The sequence below is a fragment of the Phyllobates terribilis genome, unplaced genomic scaffold (genome assembly GCF_046119375.1).
Source record: "Phyllobates terribilis strain yellow unplaced genomic scaffold, ASM4611937v1 Scaffold_5947__1_contigs__length_48047, whole genome shotgun sequence".
Classification (NCBI taxonomy): Eukaryota; Metazoa; Chordata; class Amphibia; order Anura; family Dendrobatidae; genus Phyllobates; species Phyllobates terribilis.
Genome location: NW_027368692.1, coordinates 25,924 through 47,129, shown reverse-complemented (window position 1 = coordinate 47,129; position 21,206 = coordinate 25,924). Strand labels below are relative to the sequence as shown.

General features: G+C 39.1%; 1 protein-coding gene across 1 annotated transcript; it reads right to left on the bottom strand.

Moving 5' to 3' along the window:
* Positions 1–19,418: 19,418 nt before the first annotated feature.
* On the bottom strand, positions 19,419–20,864 carry LOC141250616 (uncharacterized). Its single transcript, XM_073670037.1, has 7 exons — positions 20,766–20,864; positions 20,450–20,537; positions 20,246–20,355; positions 19,938–20,001; positions 19,765–19,826; positions 19,622–19,687; positions 19,419–19,529 (listed from the first exon to the last, which is right to left on the bottom strand). Exons 1-7 carry the CDS (start codon positions 20,862–20,864, stop codon positions 19,419–19,421), a joined length of 600 nt encoding a protein of 199 aa, XP_073526138.1.
* Between the last annotated feature and the right edge of the window lie 342 nt (positions 20,865–21,206).

Genomic DNA, 21,206 nt, shown 5'->3' with positions numbered 1-21,206 from the left:
ACTATATTATGGACGGATGGAGTGATATAATAATATAAAAATGGGATACCGAAAAAGGGAAGTGAAAAGATAAAAAGGGAGCGCGAAAACCTTACGAACAGTAGTTTTATATTAATATTTTATTCCCTCCGTCTCTTTTTTATCTTCCCGCTTTCCTTATCCAGTGTCACATTTTTATGTTATTATTTTACTCCCTCCGTCACTTTTTTTATCTTTCCGATTTCCTTTTCCATTATTATTTAACTCCCTCCGTAACAGTAGTTTTTTATTATTATCTTATTCCTCATTTTTCATTTAGATAAAAAAGGGACGGATGGAGTGAAATAATATATAAAAATTGAACACCGGAAAAGGAAAGTGGAAAGATAAAAAGAGGACGGAGGAAATAAAATAATACTATATTTTTACTGTTCATAAGGATCTTCCAGTGTCACATTTTTATGCTATTATTTTACTCCCTCCGTCACTTTTTTTATCTTTCCGATTTCCTTTTCCGTTATTATTTAACTCCCTCCATAACAGTAGTTTTTTATTATTATCTTATTCCCCATTTTTCATTTAGATAAAAAAGGGACGGATGAAGTGAAATAATATATAAAAATTGAACACCGGAAAAGGAAAGTGGAAAGATAAAAAGAGGACGGAGGAAATAAAATAATACTATATTTTTACTGTTCATAAGGATCTTCCAGTGTCACATTTTTATGTTATTATTTTACTCTCTCCGTCACTTTTTTTATCTTTCCGATTTCCTTTTCCGTTATTATTTAACTCCCTCCGTAACAGTAGTTTTTTTTTTATTATCTTATTCCCCATTTTTCATTTAGATAAAAAAGGGACGGATGGAATGAAATAATATATAAAAATTGAACACCGGAAAAGAAAAGTGGAAAGATAAAAAGAGGACGGAGGAGATAAAATACTACTATATTTTTATTGTTCATAAGGATCTTCGCACCCTCCATTTTCTAATCTAATGGCTCAACATTCTTCACATTTCTCACTATAAGGACATTTCATACCGGAACGCACCTCCTAATATCTATCATTGTATGTTGATGTAAATTATAGAGAAATTATATTATTAAAGTACTAATCGAGACGAATCAAACAAGACCCAGCATGAATTTGTTTTTCCTTACACATTAGCAAGATTACAGAAAATGAACTTCGGATGTGAATAGCATCAAAATAACAATGAGAACTATATTATGGACGGATGGAGTGATATAATAATATAAAAATGGGATACCGAAAAAGGGAAGTGAAAAGATAAAAAGGGAGCGCGAAAACCTTACGAACAGTAATTTTTATATTAATATTTTATTCTCTCCGTCTCTTTTTTATCTTCCCGCTTTCCTTATCCAGTGTCACATTTTTATGTTATTATTTTACTCCCTCCGTCACTTTTTTTATCTTTCCGATTTCCTTTTCCGTTATTATTTAACTCCCTCCGTAACAGTAGTTTTTTTTATTATTATCTTATTTCCCATTTTTCATTTAGATAAAAAAGGGACGGATGGAGTGAAATAATATATAAAAATTGAATACTGGAAAAGGAAAGTGGAAAGATAAAAAGAGGACAGAGGAAATAAAATAATACTATATTTTTACTGTTCATAAGGATCTTCCAGTGTCACATTTTTATGTTATTATTTTACTCCCTCCGTCACTTTTTTTATCTTTCCGATTTCCTTTTCCGTTATTATTTAATTCCCTCCGTAATAGTAGTTTTTTTATTATTATCTTATTCCCCATTTTTCATTTAGATAAAAAAGGGACGGATGAAATAAAATAATATATAAAAATTGAACACCGGAAAGGAAAGTGGAAAGATAAAAAGAGGACGGGGAAAATAAAATAATACTATTTTTTTAGTGTTCATAAGGATCTTCGCACTTTTATAGATGTATAGATTTTGACCTTGAGTGTTGGAGACTTTTTTAAAAACATGCCGTTGAAAAATTTAATCTTGTTTTTAATGTTATAAAATATTTTTCTTAGATTATTATAATATGGCATATTTTCAATTGAGACGTGATCCTAAGCGTAATACTATTAACTTAGATATTTACTTCGGGATATCTTAGGTTGTTCTACAGGTACATTTCATGTGGTAAAATGACCTAATATTAAGGTTTGTGTTGTTCATAATCAATTATTTGTAGTTTAGGTTGAAAGTACTGCGGTTCCTGAACCCGTAACCTTAACAGATTCCGTGACTTCCGGATCCGTAACCACAACAATGTAGCGGCTCTCGAATCCGCAACCGTAGTACTTGAATATAATTTTTTAATGTCACGGTTATGCTATATGGAACCGCGGCTTCTTTATTTTATTTTATTTTATTAAGTAGCGATTACGAATTCTGGAACCACAATTTTTATATTTTTTTTAAAATTATTGCGATTTCAAGAGCTCAACGACAACCTATATTTTTAGAAACTACATATATGAATCATCAAAAATATTTTTCAGGAAACAGGAAGTGCAACAACTAATTTTTTTTTTCAGGAAATGGAAAACACCGCGATACCTGGAAGCGTAGCCGCGACTTTTAAAAGAATATCGAGGTTGCGGATCCTGGAACCGCGACAATTTAGCGGATATACAATTTAAAAAAATTGCGGATCCGAGTACCATGACATTGTTATAATTGTGAATCCGCAAACCGTGACATCTATTAAAATTGCGGGTTCAAGAACCGAAATAATTCAAATTTAAATAAAAAAAAAGTTGACTGTAATTAGTGGCCTGGATATATTAATTTTATAATGTTTGTTCGTATATGAAATTTAGAGGCATAAGATCATGGTGTGATTGGCAGAGTGGATCTCAAGGAGCTTTGAAATTTGCATAGTATGGGTGTTATTTTGTCTTACGTGCCTTCCTAGCTTACTCTTTGTCTACCTTTATAAACATCATATCTCCATTTGTTTTAACTTTGTTAGATTGTTTTTTTTAACTCACCTTTTTAGTGCTCTTCCATCAATTAACTGTCTCTCTAATTTTATAAATTAATTGTTTAATTTCTTTATATGAAAATCCTAAAATTATCGCATATGTATCACAATTTTTTGACATCAATAAATGATTTTTCAAATTTATTGTCATCAATATTTAAATTTATTATTATCAACACTAAACTTATCCCTATTAATGTAATTTATTGTCATTAACAAATAATTTTTCAAATTTTATTGTCATCAACACAATTTTTTGCCATCAACACTTAAATTTAGTATCATCAACAAATAATTTTCCAAATTTTATTGTCATCAACACAACTTATTGTTATCAACACTTAAATTTATTGTCATCAACAAATGATTTTCTAAATTTTATTGTTGTCAACACTTAAATTTATTGTCATCAACACTTAAATTTATTTTCATCAATAAATGATTTTCAAATTTTATTGTCATCAATACAATTTTATTGTCATCGAAACTTAAATTTATTGTCATCAACAAATAATTTCTAAATTTTAGTATCATCAAGAATTAAATTTATTGTCATCAAAAAATGATTTTTCAAATTTTATTGTCATCAACACTGAAATTTATTATCATCAACAAATGATTTTTCAAATTTTATTGCCATCAACACTGAAACTTATTGTCATCAACAAATGATTGTCTAAATTTTATTGTTATCAACACTTAAATTTATTGTCATCAATAAACGATTTTCCAAATTTTATTGTCATCGACATGATTTATTGCCATCAACACTTAAATTTTACTGTCATCGACACTTAGTGAGTTTCACGACATCTGCAGCTGCAGTAAGCCGAGTAACGTCACCGACAAGCAGATAAAGATGAGAGCTTTTGGTCTTACATTGAAGGACAGCGCGCGACAGTGGTACTATTTGCTGCCCACAGGGAGTATCGACACTTGGGAGAAGCTACACAAAGCCTTCCTTAGTATATATTCCCGTCCAAGAAAGTTGTTGCTTTGAAAAGAGAGATTGCTATGGTGGTGCAACATGATGACGAGTCACTGTACGACTACGTCGAGAGGTGAGCGAGATTATGTGGTAGCTGCCCATTCCATGGGTTCGAGGAGAAAGACTTGGTGACCCACCTTTACAATGGGTTACTTGATAATGAGAGAAGGCTAGTAGACATTGCTTGCAACGGTAGTGTGCTGAATTTGACTCCTGCTGAAGCCAGAGTCCGAATAAACAAAATTGCTGAAGGAACTAGAAGTTTCGGGAGGATGTATACTAAGAAAGGAGCTAATTCTGTGAATTACGGAGAGCCTGGATGGAAGAGTGAGATCGTTGAGTTAAAGAGTATGATCAAGGGTATCACCCTTGGTAATCAGAGGCCAGCACGACTATGCGGTATTTGCGCAGATGAAAGTCATCACACTGATGCGTGCCCGCAACTGCAGGATCCAACTATTGTTAAAGTGCATGCTGTGGGAGGTTTTGGGCCTTCCAGACCTCGGTATGAGAACAACAACAACTACTACTACAATCAGAGAGAAAATAACAACAACAATTATAATCCGAGGGGGAGTGATCATCCTGGTTTTAGATGGAGCGAACCGGCTGGTGGACATAATCAACAACAATATCAATACAACAACCACTACCGCGCTCCATACCCACCAAAGCCACAAGGTCCATCTACAGAGGAAATGCTCAAATCTTTGACCCAGCACTTCACCACTCATGCCCAGAAGACAGAATCAAGCATAAAGAGTCTCAAGAAACAATGTGGGCAAATCGCCGAAGCTATCTCTAACCTCACTCAACAAAACTTGAAGAACCTGCCCTCCCAAACCGAGAGAAATCCGAGAGAGAACGTTGGCGATGTACACTTGATAAGCGGACGAAAACTCGACGAAAAATCGGAAGAAAAGATGCTGCGAAAGGAGTCTGAACAACTGTCACGACCGAGGCAGGCGCGTCGCGATCGAGATTTGACCTCAGAGGAAATGTCACGATCGAGACAAAGGCATCACGACCGAGATGACGGTGATTTGGTTTCCGGAAAAGTTCACGAAGAAGGTCACGACCGTGACACAGTGCCAAGACCGAGACTAAGCCCCAGTTGTCATCATCACGATCGTGACCATCTATCTCGACCGAGACCCAATGCTGATGTTCGTGACTCCAAACCGCTAGGTGCTGACGATGATTATGAGGACAGAGGTGACTTTAAGTTGAGGCAAGAAAACTACGTGAGGCCAAATTTCCCTCTGTTGTACTCCGAGAAACCACATGCACCATTCTCAGAAGCCTTGAAAGACACGCGCAGATCTGCGAACGACAAGGAAATCTTCGAAAAGTTTAGTAAGTGTGAGGTAAACATCCCTTTGCTTAAACTTGTCAAGAGTGTTCCTCTTTATGCTAAGTTCTTGAAGGAGCTCTGCACCATGAAGAGGAACCAGAAGTTGAAAGGGAAGTACAAGGTGCAGGTAAGCGAGAGTGTTTCTGCGGCCATCCAACAGAAGATAGCTACCAAGTGCTCGGATCCAGGGATGGTGAGTATCCCCTGCACAATTGGTAACTAAGATTGATAGGGCCATGCTAGATTTGGGTGCTTCTATTAATGTTCTGCCTTACTCGTTGTACAAGTCACTAGGATTAAGACCTTTGAATGAAACATGAATTGTAATTCAGCTAGCTGACAGGTCTATGGTTTACCCGAAAGGGATAGTCGAAGATGTGTTGGTTATGGTGGATAATCTTGTTAATCGAAGATGTGTTGGTTATGGTGGATAATCTTGTATTTCCTGCGGATTTCTATGTGTTAGATATGAATCATGACGCGCAGGCTGCATCTATCCTTCTGGGTAGACCCTTCATGAGAACAGCCAAAACTAAGTTAGATCTAGACACCGGGGCGCTTACACTCGAGTTTGACGGGGATGTTGTTAGTTTTAACATATATGAAGCTACGACACAGCCCCCGGATGATAGCTCGATGTTCTATATTGATAAGGTTATTAAACCCCCCAAACTATGTTCGGATGCACTGCGCCCCCCGCTCCCTAATTCTGTTTTGGACGGTAGCCCCACCTCTCTAACTACACATGGCAAGAAACCTGCTAGTGATGTTGTGCAGGTTACGAAGATAGCAAATGCACGACCCCAAGTTGAGTCGAAGTGTGGGGGAAGTAAGAAGAAAAAGGTAAAGCAAAGGTGGAGAGTTGCAGAGGTGAATGGCCTAAAGTTCAAACCCTTCCATGACTGGTTCATAAAAGAAATTCTGAAATCGGAGGTTCCAAAGGGACCGAAATACGCTGGTTGTTTCATTCTACGTCGTTCCACGATGATAACTAAGGCGCTGATCGGGAGGCAACCCGAGGGAGCATTACTAACGTTTATCCCATTATTTTGTTTTGTTTTTGTTTCTTTTTCAGGGAAAATTGCGGGATTAGCATGTAGGAAGCCATCGGAGGAGTAAAAACGACGTTAATCTTCCTCAGCTACACGTGTCACGATCGTGACACTGTGTCACGATCGTGCCGCCCGTATATAAATAAAAAATAAAAATCCACACCAGCAGCTCCCCTCTCTTTTCCCTCAGCCGTCCCTAACCCTCTACCCCATCCCTCACGATCGAAACAAAGAGCCCCCCACTCTTTTTCTTCTTCTTCTTCCCCAAACTCACCAAATCTCCATTACTACCCAAATCTCAAGCTTTTTCACCCCCCATTCTACACCAAATCCACTCTACATCTCTACACACAACCCCTACCATCATTCTCTTCACTAATCCCCCTCATATTCACCCTCAAATCACCAAAATCATCCAAGAACCCTAAACCCCAAATTTCACAAATCTACCTCAAATCCACCTTTTCCTCCACTAAATCGACACCACAAGATCGGATTTGCGCTATAATCTCGACATTTGAAGTGGTGTTCGAAGGAGAGAGGGAACGAAGCAACCACGACCGTGAGGAGAAGTTCGAAATTCGCCCACCGTAACGTGTCATGACCGAGACCCAACCATCACGATCGTGAAACGGTCCCAGTCGACGCGCAACACAATCCAGCTTGTCACGATCGAGACGAATCCATCACGATCGAGAATCGCTCCCAGTTGATAGATCACAATCGAGACATCCCATCACGATCATGATACAGTCTCGGTTCTCGCCCGCTCCACTTCGCGTTTGTCATCGTTCAGGTATCTTCGAGCGGTCAATCTTATTCATTTGTGACGGTGACCACTATATTTTGCCGGGATTGTGCTTGGATTGTGTGCTATGGCTCCTAAAAGGCAAAGAAGAAATTACGACGAGATCGACCATATTGTCAACAACAAGGACGTGGTCCAGAGACGATTTCCGGATACGGACTTATTATACAATTTGGGTTTGCGAGATGTGACCCAGGTGATGTTTGCCAAAGCAGGGTTGGGAGGTTTCTTGGGGCAAAGTGCACCCACATTCCCGAATTTCACCCGTGAATTTCTGAAAACCCTTACCATCTGTCAGGACGACCAGAGCAACAAGATCCTATCCATTGAATGGCGGTCGAATAACAAGAAATGGACGCTGAATCATGATCAGATCGCCCACGCGCTAGAGGTGACCAAACAAGCAAGATGGGACGACGATATTGACAACGAGACAGTGACGGAATGGTGGACGTGGGGTTCAGGTGAATCATACGATGCCAGACGCACCACAGATACATCGATCGTTTTCCCGCCATGGCGCCTTATCCACAAGGTGGTGGCCATGTGTTTTGGGAATAGGGCTGAGAACAGTAAGATCTCGGTGAGTCAGTTGTTCCTGATGTACGCGTTCTCAGGTGAATGTGAGTTTTATGTTCCGGATTGGCCGACGCAACTTGTGCAAGCTTGTCTAGAATCGTGGAAGGCGCATTTTGGCGATATCGATGTAGGGGGGATGATCACCCTTCTCGCCATCAAAACGGGATGTAGCACGCGTGATCAGCCTATCTCGGGGAGCTGTCTATATGATGAGGTCTAGTGCCAGCGGAATATGTGGCTGAAATGGAAGGACGGGTCGCTCAGATACCAGTTCGGGCCGCGCTATCTGATCAATTTTCCGAGAGAGGAGCCCGTGGTATTTGGCACTTGGGCTGAGATGTACATTCATCCCGATGTCGTCCCCGCAGGTCAGCACCTCCCAATCCCTGCTCCAGCTCCTGCACGTACTTCTGCCCCTGCCCCTGCATTCGTCCACGCGCCCGAGCAGACGCATTCATACTCCGAAGTTGGCGCAAGTGGCTCTGGCTCCCAGAGCTACTCTGATGAGCAGTATTGGCTGACGCAGATGGCGCACCAGATGGGCCAGCTATCCCAGCAGATGGGGGTGATGATGACCACGCAGCAGGAGATCTGCCAGAATCAGCGGGAGTTCCGAGCCGACATGATGAGCTTGCGAGAAGAGATGCAGCGCGACCAAGAGTTCCAGCGCCAACAGTGGCTGATACAGGATCAGCGGTGGGAGTACGTCAGAGCAAACCACACCAACCCTCCACCCGACGACGACGACGACGACAACGACGACGAGTGATTTGGGGTATCATCTTCCTCTTCCCTTTTTAATGGTGTCCTCTTTTGCTGCATTTAGGACAATGCGCGATTCAAGTGTGGGGAGAGGAGTTGACTTGTCAAGGTGTTTGCTGCTGATGTTTTTGGTGCTTTGTTATTCTGCTGATGTTTTTATAGTTTTTGAGTCTACTATGCTGATGTGTTTTGTTGTTTTTCTATCTATCGAGTCTGTACCGGATATTTCTTAAACCTTTGCTTTTATTAGTGTTAAAAAAAAGAGAGAAAAAGAAAAAAAAACAGAAAAAACCCAGGAGAGTAAGAAGTGATTGGATCGAAAAGGGGGGCTCCAACAAAAAAATAAAAAAGAACAAAAAGAACCGGGCAAGTAAAAATGGATAAAAAGGAAAAGGTGGGTGCTTGAAAATAAAGGAAGAAGAGAAAAGAAAAAAAAACAGTTCCTACCACTTTATAATTTTGGTGAAAACCCGAAAGGGCGCCTGAATTACATTGTTTGTGATTATTTGATTGATTGCATCATTTATTGACGTCAGAGACATAAGAAGGGAGTTGAAGGATTGTCTCGGGTTTTAGGATTCACCAAGGAGGGATAAGAAGTTAGTAATTAGCCTTTTATTCTTCTGTTTTTGAGCTTATTGACATTCGTACTTTGCATGCTCACCCTTTCACTATTTCATTAGATTTGTTACACATTATTGGCGGTTGTATTAGATTCTAGTATTAGATTTCTATTTCTTGGAGATGGATGCATATTGTTGTGGTTGTGCTATGCAAATTTCTTGATTAGGATTGGTGGTTATGATGTATGGTTTAATGGCATTAATTAGTGGTTTAGGACATTAATTGAAGAGGAGGTATAAGAAGTGTATAAGCGAGTGGGAGACTCGATTTTTATCTTCATTATCATTATTTATGTACCCTTACCCTTAGAGGAGATTAGGAGTCCACTTGTGCTTTATTGCGCGTCACTTGGTTCGATTTGATTATTGTTATGGAGTGGTGACATATGAAGTGGAGACATAAGGAGGGATCTGGGTAGGTCATCTCGGAGAGATAAGAAGATAGATCGGAGTTAGGTTAGTGCTCGTTTACACTTGGAGTTCGAATTATAGTCGCTAGTAGACTGTCTCTACACTTGTTGCATACCTTTGTGCTTATAGGAGGAGTGAGTTTTATTTTTCTTACTCGAGGACGAGCAAGGTTTAAGTGTGGGGAAGTTTGATAGGATCTTATTATATGGTGTTAACTAGCGACTATTAGATTAGATTTAGTGGTGTTTAGGTGCTTAATGAGTGGTATTCCCAGAATCAGGTTTGGAGTTCATTTATAGATTAGCGGGATGCTCGTAAGCGGTATTTAGTGGTTTTATTATGGAGATCCCTGTTGTGCTCTCTTTTAGTGCATTCAGGATGGAACTAGAGGAGGTATGTCACGCCTACACCCCAGGAGAAGCCAAGAGGCGAAGCCGAGCTGCCTCGATGCTTGCAGAAGATCGAAGTCCATCTCAGGAGAAGAAGTCACGACCGAGATGGAGCATCACGACCGGGATTCAGCCTCAGTTGAAGACGTCACAACCGAGACAGGTATGTCACGATCGTGACTTGGCCGCATTTGAGGTGTCACGACCGAGATCCTCTATCACGATCGTGACCATCCACAAGACTGAGAACTAGAGCAAAATCATGATCGTGACCCCTGTGTCACGATCGTGACGCGGACACGGACGACCCATTAATTGAAGATTTCATCCGAGATTTTGTTAATTATTTCCACATCTTTTGATCTATTTTCATTTATTTCTAATTCCCTTTTATTAAAGACTATATAAGCCTTAGGAAATTAGGTTAGATGAATCTTTTACTCATCATTCTTTCACCACTTTCATTTACGTAGAATTCAGCAGCAGCCAAGAGAAAGCTTCCACCTTTGTTCCACTTTCACCATCTTTCCTGGTTTATTTTCCCATCATTCTTCACATGTATTCATTGCTTTTGATGGCTATGTATGGCTAAGTTCATTATAGTTCACTCTTTAGGCTGAAGCCATTATTCTAGGTTTGTTGTGAGAATTCTAACGCTTATGTTATAAGTTTAATTTCAGGATTGTTTTATGATCTCTTGTGCTTTATTAGTTTCACTGATTGATCTTGAATTTATCTAGGTTGCAAACTAGGTTGATTATTATCCATTATATTGCTAGGCTAGATAATTCGATTTGAAAAGTCTTGTTTTTAGGTAACAAGCAGAATTTGCATAGACTATTTGCGAGTGCTTATTATGTAGAGATTATAAACCTGTGTCGAGTATCGGCGATTTGCCAATGGTATTGCATAGGCCTACTTATCTTTGATCTTCATGCTGTTGTGCTTTTGAATCTTAAGATTTCCTTGGTTATTGCATAATAAGGGTCTCTAGGATATTTGGACTAGTTGCTATTTACGAACAAAGAGTAGGACAACTGGATTAACCAATTCAGAATATAAGTTAGTAGAATTCAATGATCAACATTCCAATTGAATAATGTGCTGATGCTAGAAGGAGTGAGCTTCATACCCATAATTGTTTACAACCCAACCAATATTGCTTTCATACTTGCTTAATTGCTTAGTTATTAAGATCACACATAAAAAAAAACCAATTGTTACTACTAGGTAGCATAATAGGAAATAAACTATCGTTCTGGCTCTCTTGGGATTCGACCCCTACTTACCACTTTATTAGTGGATTCGTTAGTTGGGTATCTTTGATAGTCACAACGACTTTTAGCCTCATCAATTGAGGAGCATGGTTTGACTGACCTTGGTTTCTCCGGACAAAAATTCACTCGGCACCGGGGAGACGCGACGTGGCTAAGAGACTCTATAGAATTACCGCCAATATGGAGTCTTTTGTGAAGTGTCCCAATGCTTGTGTGAGGCATATTGAGAAGTTGGGTTCGGATCATTCACCATTACTTTTTAGCCTTGTCCCTAACGTCAATAATAGAGCCTCGAGGAGGCCTTTCCGGTTTGAAGCTGCTTGGTAGTCTCACTCAGAAACTTCTTGGGTAGAGCTTGGAATCGTTCAAAGCCGACAAACAAAGCATTATTGGAGCTCTAAGGTAATCTCAAGGAGTGGAATAGAAGGGTATTCAGGAACATTGGGGAAAGGAAGAATAATTTGAGAGTTCACATTGATGACCTTCAAAAGGAGATCGAAATCTCACCCTTAGACGACCTTCTTGCTAGGGAGCGGTTACTTCAATCGAATTTACTTGAGACTCTTCAACAAGAGAAGACATTCCGGTTACAGAAATCTAGAGAGGTTTGTCTTAATCATGAGGATAGGAACACTTCTTTCTTCCACCTTTCAACCATTGTTAGAAGACGTAGTCATAGATTGACGTCACTTTTGGATGAATCCGGTAGATGAGTGTCTGATCCTTCGGCACTCAAAAATTTGGTTGTGAACTTCTTCGAGGATGTTTACCGGGTTAAGGGGAGGATTTGTTTCCTATCTCCACACCCTAAAATTTCTTCCTCAATCTTAAGCACTCTGAATGGGAGTCTTTGGTATCCGAGTTCGCCGATGAGGAGATTTTTAAAGCGGTTAAGTATATGAAGGGCCTTAAAGCTTTGGGATCTGATTTGTTTCAACTGGTGTTCTATCATAAATGTTGGCCAGTTATGGGTGATTCTATTATTAAGACGGTCTAGCTACTCCTTCGCTCTGGTTCTCTTCCTCCGGCTCTCAGTGACACTTTCATTTCACCTCATCCACAAAATTTCAAACCCAGACAAGGTCAATCATTCGCCCTATTAGCCTTTGTAATGTGCTTTATAAAATTATTACAAAGATTCTTGCTAATTGTTTAAAAAGAATTTTTCCCAAGTTGATTGGTCCTTGTCAAGGGAGTTTTGTTCCCGGGAGGTTAATCACCGATAACATTGTAACATCTCTAGTCCAGCCGCTGCCACTGATAAGTAGGTCGGACCCTGGCACTAGACGCATCAGGGCTGCAACCATGGTTATTAAAATCTAGATCCGGATCTTAAAATCTTACGATTTTACGATCCAACATTGATCTTTGATCCGGATCTTATCATTAAAATCTATTCATGTTAAAATCTTACTTTGTATCTTATTGGATATTATAATATTAGTAGGATCTTACGATTTTACGATCCATGTACAATCCTAACGTTGAACTATGATGAGACACTAACGCCTATTTGAAAGCCCAATTATTCCACTTTTTATCTTTTGCATGATTAAAATCACTCTATATGTACATCTCTCATACACTTTTAGATAAAAAATCATAGGTTTTTACTCATGTGTGTGCAACAGCTAAAACAACCCTAAACGTGATTGTCTATAACATTAACTCTCATCTATAAATTTCATGAATCCAAAATTTTAAACATAGTTTAGTGTACATGACTTGATATTTGAAGAATATTTATCGCTTTGAAGTAATGCTTGTAGATTTAAGTTTTAGACGTCAAATTCTAGTAGAATTTTTGTAGTACAATGTTTATAGATGAATATAAAATAGTATTTTATTAATCTTTAAAATATTACGATTCTACGATCCGATTTTACGATCCGATCCTAAGGGTTCCTTGTGATCCGATCTTAAAATCCCGATTTTAATAACCTTGGCTGCAACCCATGCAACCTAACCCATCTCCTCCTTGTAATTAAAGGCAGGGAGGTTGTTGCCAGGGGGAATCTAACCCCTGACCTTTAGCACATCCTCCTTACTTGGAGAGATATGTCACTGTTGGGCTACATGGGCTGACGCCCTGATGCCTTCAGCGCTAGGTCCGTCCCTTGTGGGGTAGCGACTAGGATGGAGATGTTACAAAAAAATGTCTGATTATCCCTGACAACAACCTCCCTGCCTTTTTATAAGGAGGAGATGGGTTGGGCTGCATGACATCTCCAACCTAGCCGCTACCCCACATAGGCCGGACCTAGCACTGAAGGCATCAGGATGCAGCCCAACACATCTCCTCCTTATAAATAAAGGCATGGAGGTTGTTGTCAGAGGGAATTGAACCCTTGACCTTTAGCATATCATCCTTACTTGGAGAGATATGTCATCAGTTGAGTTATAGTTCAACTGGTGACAAATATCTCCAAGTAAAGAGGATATGCTAAAGGTCAGTGGTTCGATTCTCTTTGAAAACAACCTTCTTGCCTTTATTTATAAGGAGGAGATGGGTTGGGCTGCATGGATTGCAGCCCTGATGCCTTCAACGCTAGGTCTGGCCCATGTGGGGTAGCGGCTAGGCTGGAGATGTTACAAACATAGTCCTTTCCCAATAATGTATTCCTCCATGAATAAGAAACGAGGGAGTAAAGGATGGATGATGATGAAGATTGGTCTAGAGAAAGCATACGATAAGCTTAGTTGGGATTTCTTGATTGACTCTCTCGTGGATGTGGGCTTTCTAATTTTGTGCGTGAAGTGGATTTATGAGTGCATTTCCACTACTACCATCAACGTTCTTTGGAATTGCGAAAGGATGAAGAAGATCATGCCCTCTAGGGGTATTCATCAAGGTGGATCGATCTCTCCGTACCTCTCGTCCTTTGTATTGAGAGGTTGAGTCACTTAATTTCAAAGTCCGTGGAGGATGGTCGGTGGAAACCGATCAAGGCGTCAAGAGGAGGTCCCTCGATTTTGCATATCCTTTTTGTCGATAATATCTTTTTGATGTGTGAAGCTTCGATTGATCAAGTACGTGTAGTACAACATTGTCTTGATATTTTTTGTAGGTCCTCAGGCCAAATGGTTAATAAGAACAAGTCTTTCGTCTTTGTGTTTACCAATGTTGATGATGCCATTGTGGAGAAGGTCGGTCGTGAGTGTGGCATGGAGACAACTTAGGATCTTGGGGTGTATCTTGGTATTCTGCTTCTTCATAAAAATCTATATGGGAACACTTTTAAAACGCTTCTCCAAAATATCAACGATTGCCTTAGTGGTTGGAAGAACAAGAACCTTAGCTTTGCAGGTAGGGTGACACTTGCAAAATCGGTCCTTAATTCTCTTCATGTCTACACTATGGCTACACTTTCTATACCCGAGAAAGCGACCGACAAAATCGATAGCTTAACTAAGGCGTTCCTTTTGGATAGTTTGGCCTTGACTAGGAAGATTCACCTCATCAATTGGGAGAAGGTTTCCAAATCAAAAGAGATCCGGGGACTCGATTTAAAGTGTATGCGGGAACCTAATCTTACACTCAATGCGAAGCTTGCTTGGAGGTTCGTTAATAGCAATGGAGAATTTTGGGCGGAAGTTATGAAAGCTAAATATGTTATGCCTTCCTTGGATGAGAGAAGTGAAGTTTCACATACGTGGAGGTGCATTAAGTGTGGTTTAGACCGTGTGATTAACCCGGGGTTGAGTTGGAATCTGGGTAACGGGAGGGATATTAAATTGTGGTGTGATGATTGAGCCTCAGTTCGCAAGTTGCAGTCTTGGACTTTTAGTGAAAATTCTATTTAAATGCATGGCCATATTGCTACAGACTACTAGATGGAGGGGCAGGTCTGGAAGTGGGAGATCTTTTGTCAGTTGTGATTTTCCTTCAGATTGCGTCCATGATGGTTGTTGCTGATCATGCGGTGGAAGACTCTTGTGCTGGGCCGAAACACAAGGGATTTTTTACAATGGCTTCAGCTTATAGCAGGCTTATTCCTGAGGCAGATAAGGTCAATCTTGATAGCATATTCTACAAGGGTATTTGGCACCGCCGTAAGATCAGTCTCCGACTCCTTCAGCTTCGTCTTGGTCTTCAAAGTAGCGCGTATTTGTCTTCACTTCATCTTCTCGCCGCTTTGTGTCTTCTTTGTCTCTAGCTTCCTCAAAAAACGCAAAAATGAGATATATGTGACCGCAATGCGATACTCACTAAATACACCATAAATATGCTCATACTCATACTAAAGCTATGCTAAACCTATGCTTTTACACTCGTCGTTGACGTGTACATCAAATATCCCCACACTTGAACTTCTACTCGTCCCGAGTGGAATAAGAATACCACCCTTCTCTCAATGCTAATCATGTAGAAACCCCAAGTACAAAAGACACTCTCATACTCCCTAGGTTAAGAAAGGAGAAGCATTTTATAAGCTTTAACTCCTTAACCTAGAAGATATCTAACAAACTAATAAATACGAATAAGAATAAAATCTTTAAATCCCAGAAAAACGAAGCTAACAACCATAAAATCCTAACCAAAAGATAGAAAGGAGAAAATACCGCATTTCTGTTGCGGTGAAATCGACGGTCGCCGAAATGGTTTCAGCGGTCCCCGAAATGGTTTCAGCAGCCGCCGCGGGCTTGTGATTCCGGCTATAAGCGAACTCTTCCGGCGGTCGCCGATGTGCATCTGCGGTCGCCATCGTAAGATCAGATTTCGACTTCTTCAGCTTCGTATTGGTCTTCAATGTCGCACGTCTTCGTCTCCACTTCATCTTCTCATCAGTTCATCTCTACTTTGTCTCTAGCTTCCTCGTAAACCACCAAAATGAGATATATGTGACCGTAATGCAATACGCACCAAATACACCATAAAAATGCTCATAATCATTCTAAAGCTATACTAACACTATGCTATTATATCCGTCGTAGACGTGTACATCAAATATCCCCACACTTGAACTTCTACTCGTTCCGAGTGGAATAAGAATACCACCCATATCTCAATGCTAATCATGTAGAAGCCCCAAGTACAAAATACACTCTCATAGTAGTAACATTAGATAAGCTCACTCGCCAAACCAACCCAACCTATAGAAATAATCTATCTCTCGACATAAAATGCTCTCAACCTCACAACAATATAGTCACTTATAGAATGTGACCGTGACGCTCAAGTAACTGTAGCAATATGCTCAAGAATATCCTAAATCTCCTCTAAAAGAAAGGTCAAGAAAAATAAAATAAAAAACCTAATTCCAACCTAAACATCTCCTACTCCACTAAATAATGTCCATCTCGACAAATGCAACTCAATCACCAATTCATAAGAAAGAAATTCGAATAACACAACCACAACAATATGCATCAAACTCCGAAAAAGAAATCTAATCCTAGTGCCTACTCCATCGCCAATAATTCCCCACTAATCTCCATAATAATAATAGCGATCAAAAAGTACCTCTAAGATATGACAATAAAGCTCTAGAAAGTCCACCAAGAGATATAATCATGCCAAGCTCAATGAGAGGTAAAAATAGAAATAAAATCGACTCCTTGTAAAACTTACCCGAGATACTCCTATACTCCAACACTTATGTCTCCAACGCCAAAAATATAGAAAAGAACCATCCTAATCACTCCAATTCTTGCTTAAGCGCCCTTTTGGATTTTCACTTAACATTCTAAAAAATGATCTCACTCACCTCACAACTCTCAAGAATCTCTTTTTGCCAGACCTAATGCCAACCATATTACCTTTTTATTGCTTGAGCGCCCCAAAAGGTTTTCACTCATCATAGGATTTAATTTTGGCTCTTTTAACATTTATACCTCTTTTAAAACAATCCAGATTTATAGAGAATATGTACAAATAACGAATATAAATCTACCTTCACACACTTAAACCAAACGTTATCCTCAATGCGAATATCAGACATAAATAAAGAGCAAGGGGAAAATAGAAGAATATTTCTACTGTTGTTGTGGTTGGTGGTGGTGGTGGTGGTGGATAGTCTAGGTAGTGGGACCTAGCAAAGCGTCACACTGCTACATCATCAGCGCCATCTATTCGTCCTGGCAAACCTATCGGGCGTCCTACCCATCCCAACGAGTATCTTGAACTCCAATAAAGGTTGTAAAGCGCTGGTCCAGGTCCTGCACACTGTCATAGGCTATGCGTCCGTAGTCATCATCCATAGGTGCAGGTGCAGGCTCAGGTACCGGAGGAGGAGGTGGGACGTAAATCTCTGGACAAGTTGTGAAGTGATGAACGGTTATCCTTGAGTAGTGATGGACAACAAATAGAACTCTCCGGCCTTCAAGATGGCTATTGGTGGTAGAACAATTACAAAGGAAATAGGGGTCAAATGTACTCAGATGCAAAACCTAGATCAGAAACATATTATAAGATTGTATACAGATGCAAAACCAATATCAAAATCATATTATAAGTTGTTGGTGACTTTGGTGTCATCAACTATATTTTAATAGTAATGTGATTTACTAGATGCCGATGAGATTACATGTTAGACTCGGATACGAGTTAGGGAAGTGTAGAATGCTCACTTATTAAGCTAAATTTTTTCAACCACGAATAAGAAGCACGAAGTTCTGCCCCTTAACCCTACAAGGGGTGTTGCCCGGTTGGGACAAAACATCATCATTGACCAATCGACATCAACATATTCACTTTCATTTCACCCAAACATTCATACCAAAATTTTAGGGGGAAATTAAAACCCTAAATTAATCGGTTTACAAAAAAGGAATAGTCAATTATTTTAAACATCGACCCAAATGAAAGGGTCGAGTTCCATTAAACTAAAATCCCGTAACATTAACACCAAATGAGCTTCATTGTATACAAGATCCATATTTCAAATGCTTACACGGGTTGCCGATTATTCCAAAGTTGGTGAGGCTGATGGGAAGAGGAATGGAATCACAATACCATAATGAGAATGCATTTATGTGGCCATAGAACAATCAAAGGGGCATAAACAAGATTTTATCACCAATAATCTAATGTTGCCTCCCAAGTATTACGAAACCGAGATGAAAATAGAGTTTTGTAATCCAATTTCACCTGCAACAAATGCCAACCGAACACGCCTGAAACAAATGTTGTAATTTTCCGGAAGAATCCAAGCCAATAGTACAAATGCCAACCTTAGGTCCCGTTTGGTATAATTTTCCGGAAACATAAACGGAAAGGAAACGAATCTAGACAATTTCCACGTTGTTGTACATTCATCGACATGATTTCGCAACTTGTGACACAAAGCAAGATGATTGTGTGACTCCCTTCGTCAAGGGTATTTGAAACCCCAACCTCGTATTGCGGAAACAAATATCCTTTTCGAAGGGACTCATAAAACCATCTCCTAGTGAGTGCAAGTCGCAAAACCACGTCGACGAATGAACAATAACGTCAGAGTTGTCTAGATTCGATTCCTTTCCATTTACGTTTCCGGAAAATTATAACAAACGGGACCTTAATCTTAGTCCCATTTCATCTCCTTAAAAAACACCGAACAAACTCTAAACCATGTTGTAAGAAGAATCCAAGCCAATAGTACATCATATTTTTTGAACCTAACTACTCAGGAACTAACTTATCAACAACTAAGTCCATGTGCTACTTTTGCCGGTGGCAGAGCCTGGCATTCAATTTGAAACGTCTGTTTACATTGACTATCATCCATCACCATTAATGTGTAACTCTGCACCCAACCTCTGATCCATGTGATGTTCCCAAATACTTTAAAACGTGTATGAATCAGAATGAAATTTGAGTACTGAGGTAGTATCTGCATTAAATATGTCTTACACATTCAACCTCAATTGGCATCGAGCAACACAAATTACAAGCACCATGGTCACTACTACAACTACTAGCATGCCAAACTTAGGTACATACATAGCCTATAATAGATAAGCGAGAACATTACACAAAAGGCTGTGTGATTATATCATCACATAAGGCTTCTTCTACGCAGCAACACAGCCACAGCACATGATCTTCCTGCAAGTATGTGAATCTAAAACGTTAAAATTCATACTATGAGATAAAAAAAAAATGCAATCTTGTAAGATAGTTTTGTGTGGGAAGATCTTATTTACATAATCAAGTTTAGCTAGTTTGAGATTTCAACTTCTCATGATGTTCGGAAACTAAGTTTTAAGAAAGTTTATTATGTAAAATGACTTACTTAATTGAGCAACCAGACTTGGTATACTTTTTCTTCCGGTTTATATCCTTCTTCCTTGGAGGCTGAAGAACCACTTTGATTGCAGTGTCAAAAACAGCTTTCACATTCTGAAGAGGTTCATATTTTGATACTTTCTTAGTATATGAGATACTATAATAAATTGAAATTCATTACAAACGATTTAATGTAATTTAAACACCTGTTGGGTTTTGGAACTGCATTCTATATAAGCAGCTGCACCAATCTGCTTCCTCAGCTCTTCTCCCTGGGAAAATAATCAAATTGGTAAATTTAACTTCTTTATAATAACAGAAAAAGAAATAAATGAAAAAGTTAGCATACTTCAGTTGTTGTTACGAAGTTTGATCGGGAAAGATCCGCGTAACCTCTTCCATCACGAAGATCTACAGATGAGTAGAGTCTCATTAGTATATAAGGAGTACAGATTATCTTCTTTAACAAAAATTGTTCTAAATTTTGCTCTAACAAAATAGTTTCAAGTCCAAGGTAATTACCAAGCTTTGTTCCAACAAGAACTATCGGAACAGTGGGTGCGAATCGACGAAGCTCAGGCATCCACTACAAGTACAAAAACCCATAGCATTAAATATTAGGTTTGGAAAATGCTCATTTGAATTGTTTCATAAAAACTAAGAAGGGTTTATTTGCTGCTCTTTGTTTTCACTATATAATAACTATCAATGAAACATCTTTTTTTCGTAGCTAGTCAGTTTATATGTGGTCATATAGTTCAATAACTAGTAGTATACAAAAATTAAGAATAAAGCTAAAAAGGAGCAAACTTGACGAAAAAACAATGCACCTTCTTGAAGACATTTTCATAGCTTGCTCTGCTAATGAGAGAAAATGCCAGAACGAAGATATCAGCACCTCTGTAACTCAATGGCCTTAGCCTACTGTAGTCCTCCTGGCCTGTAAAACATCATATTAGACAAACAAGAAAATGAAAAAGAACATTCAACATCAAGAGAATAAAACACAAAAAAACATGTCAAAATGAACATACCAGCAGTATCCCAAAGCCCCAAATTCACAATGCTGCCATCAACAGACACATTAGCACTGAAATTGTCAAAAACTGTAGGTACATAGTCCTGTAAAAATGGAAAAGAATCAAAACCATACAGATAAAGGATACATATACAGAGACCCCAAATAGCACCTAGGGTTTTGTTTTGGGTAAGGAAGAACAACAGAAGATGAACATCCTCAAATTCCAATTTCTAATTTAGAAGTATAAATCATAAATGGGTTTGAAATTTTAGCCCGAAAATAGTAGTAAAGATTAGAGCTTTAATTAAGAACTAGAAAGTAGAATGTACAGTGGGGAATTTGTTGCTGGTGTAGCAAATGAGCATACAAGTCTTGCCAACAGCTCCATCTCCAACGGTAACACATTTAATGAACTTTGAAGCACTCATTTCTCCCTCACTTTTTATTCTACTGCTTTGCTTTTTTGAGTTTGAGAGAAAAGAGGAGGAAGAACTCGCAAAAAACGCTCACTGTGACTGTGAGAGTTCAACCTTGCAACTGCATATAAAATGTGTATGTTTTATCTTGCAGTGGAAGATATATGAAGAACCCAAGATGAAAACCTCTGTCCGGAAGTGGTTGAAAATTGAATATTCAGGCTATAGCATAGAACATAAAAAGCTGAATTGGATGGGACAAATCACAGATTTGTAAATTTCTAACTTTAAAGTCTTACACCAAAATAGTTGCATGTATCACTGTTATCCATTGACCCTCTTTTCAACTCAATT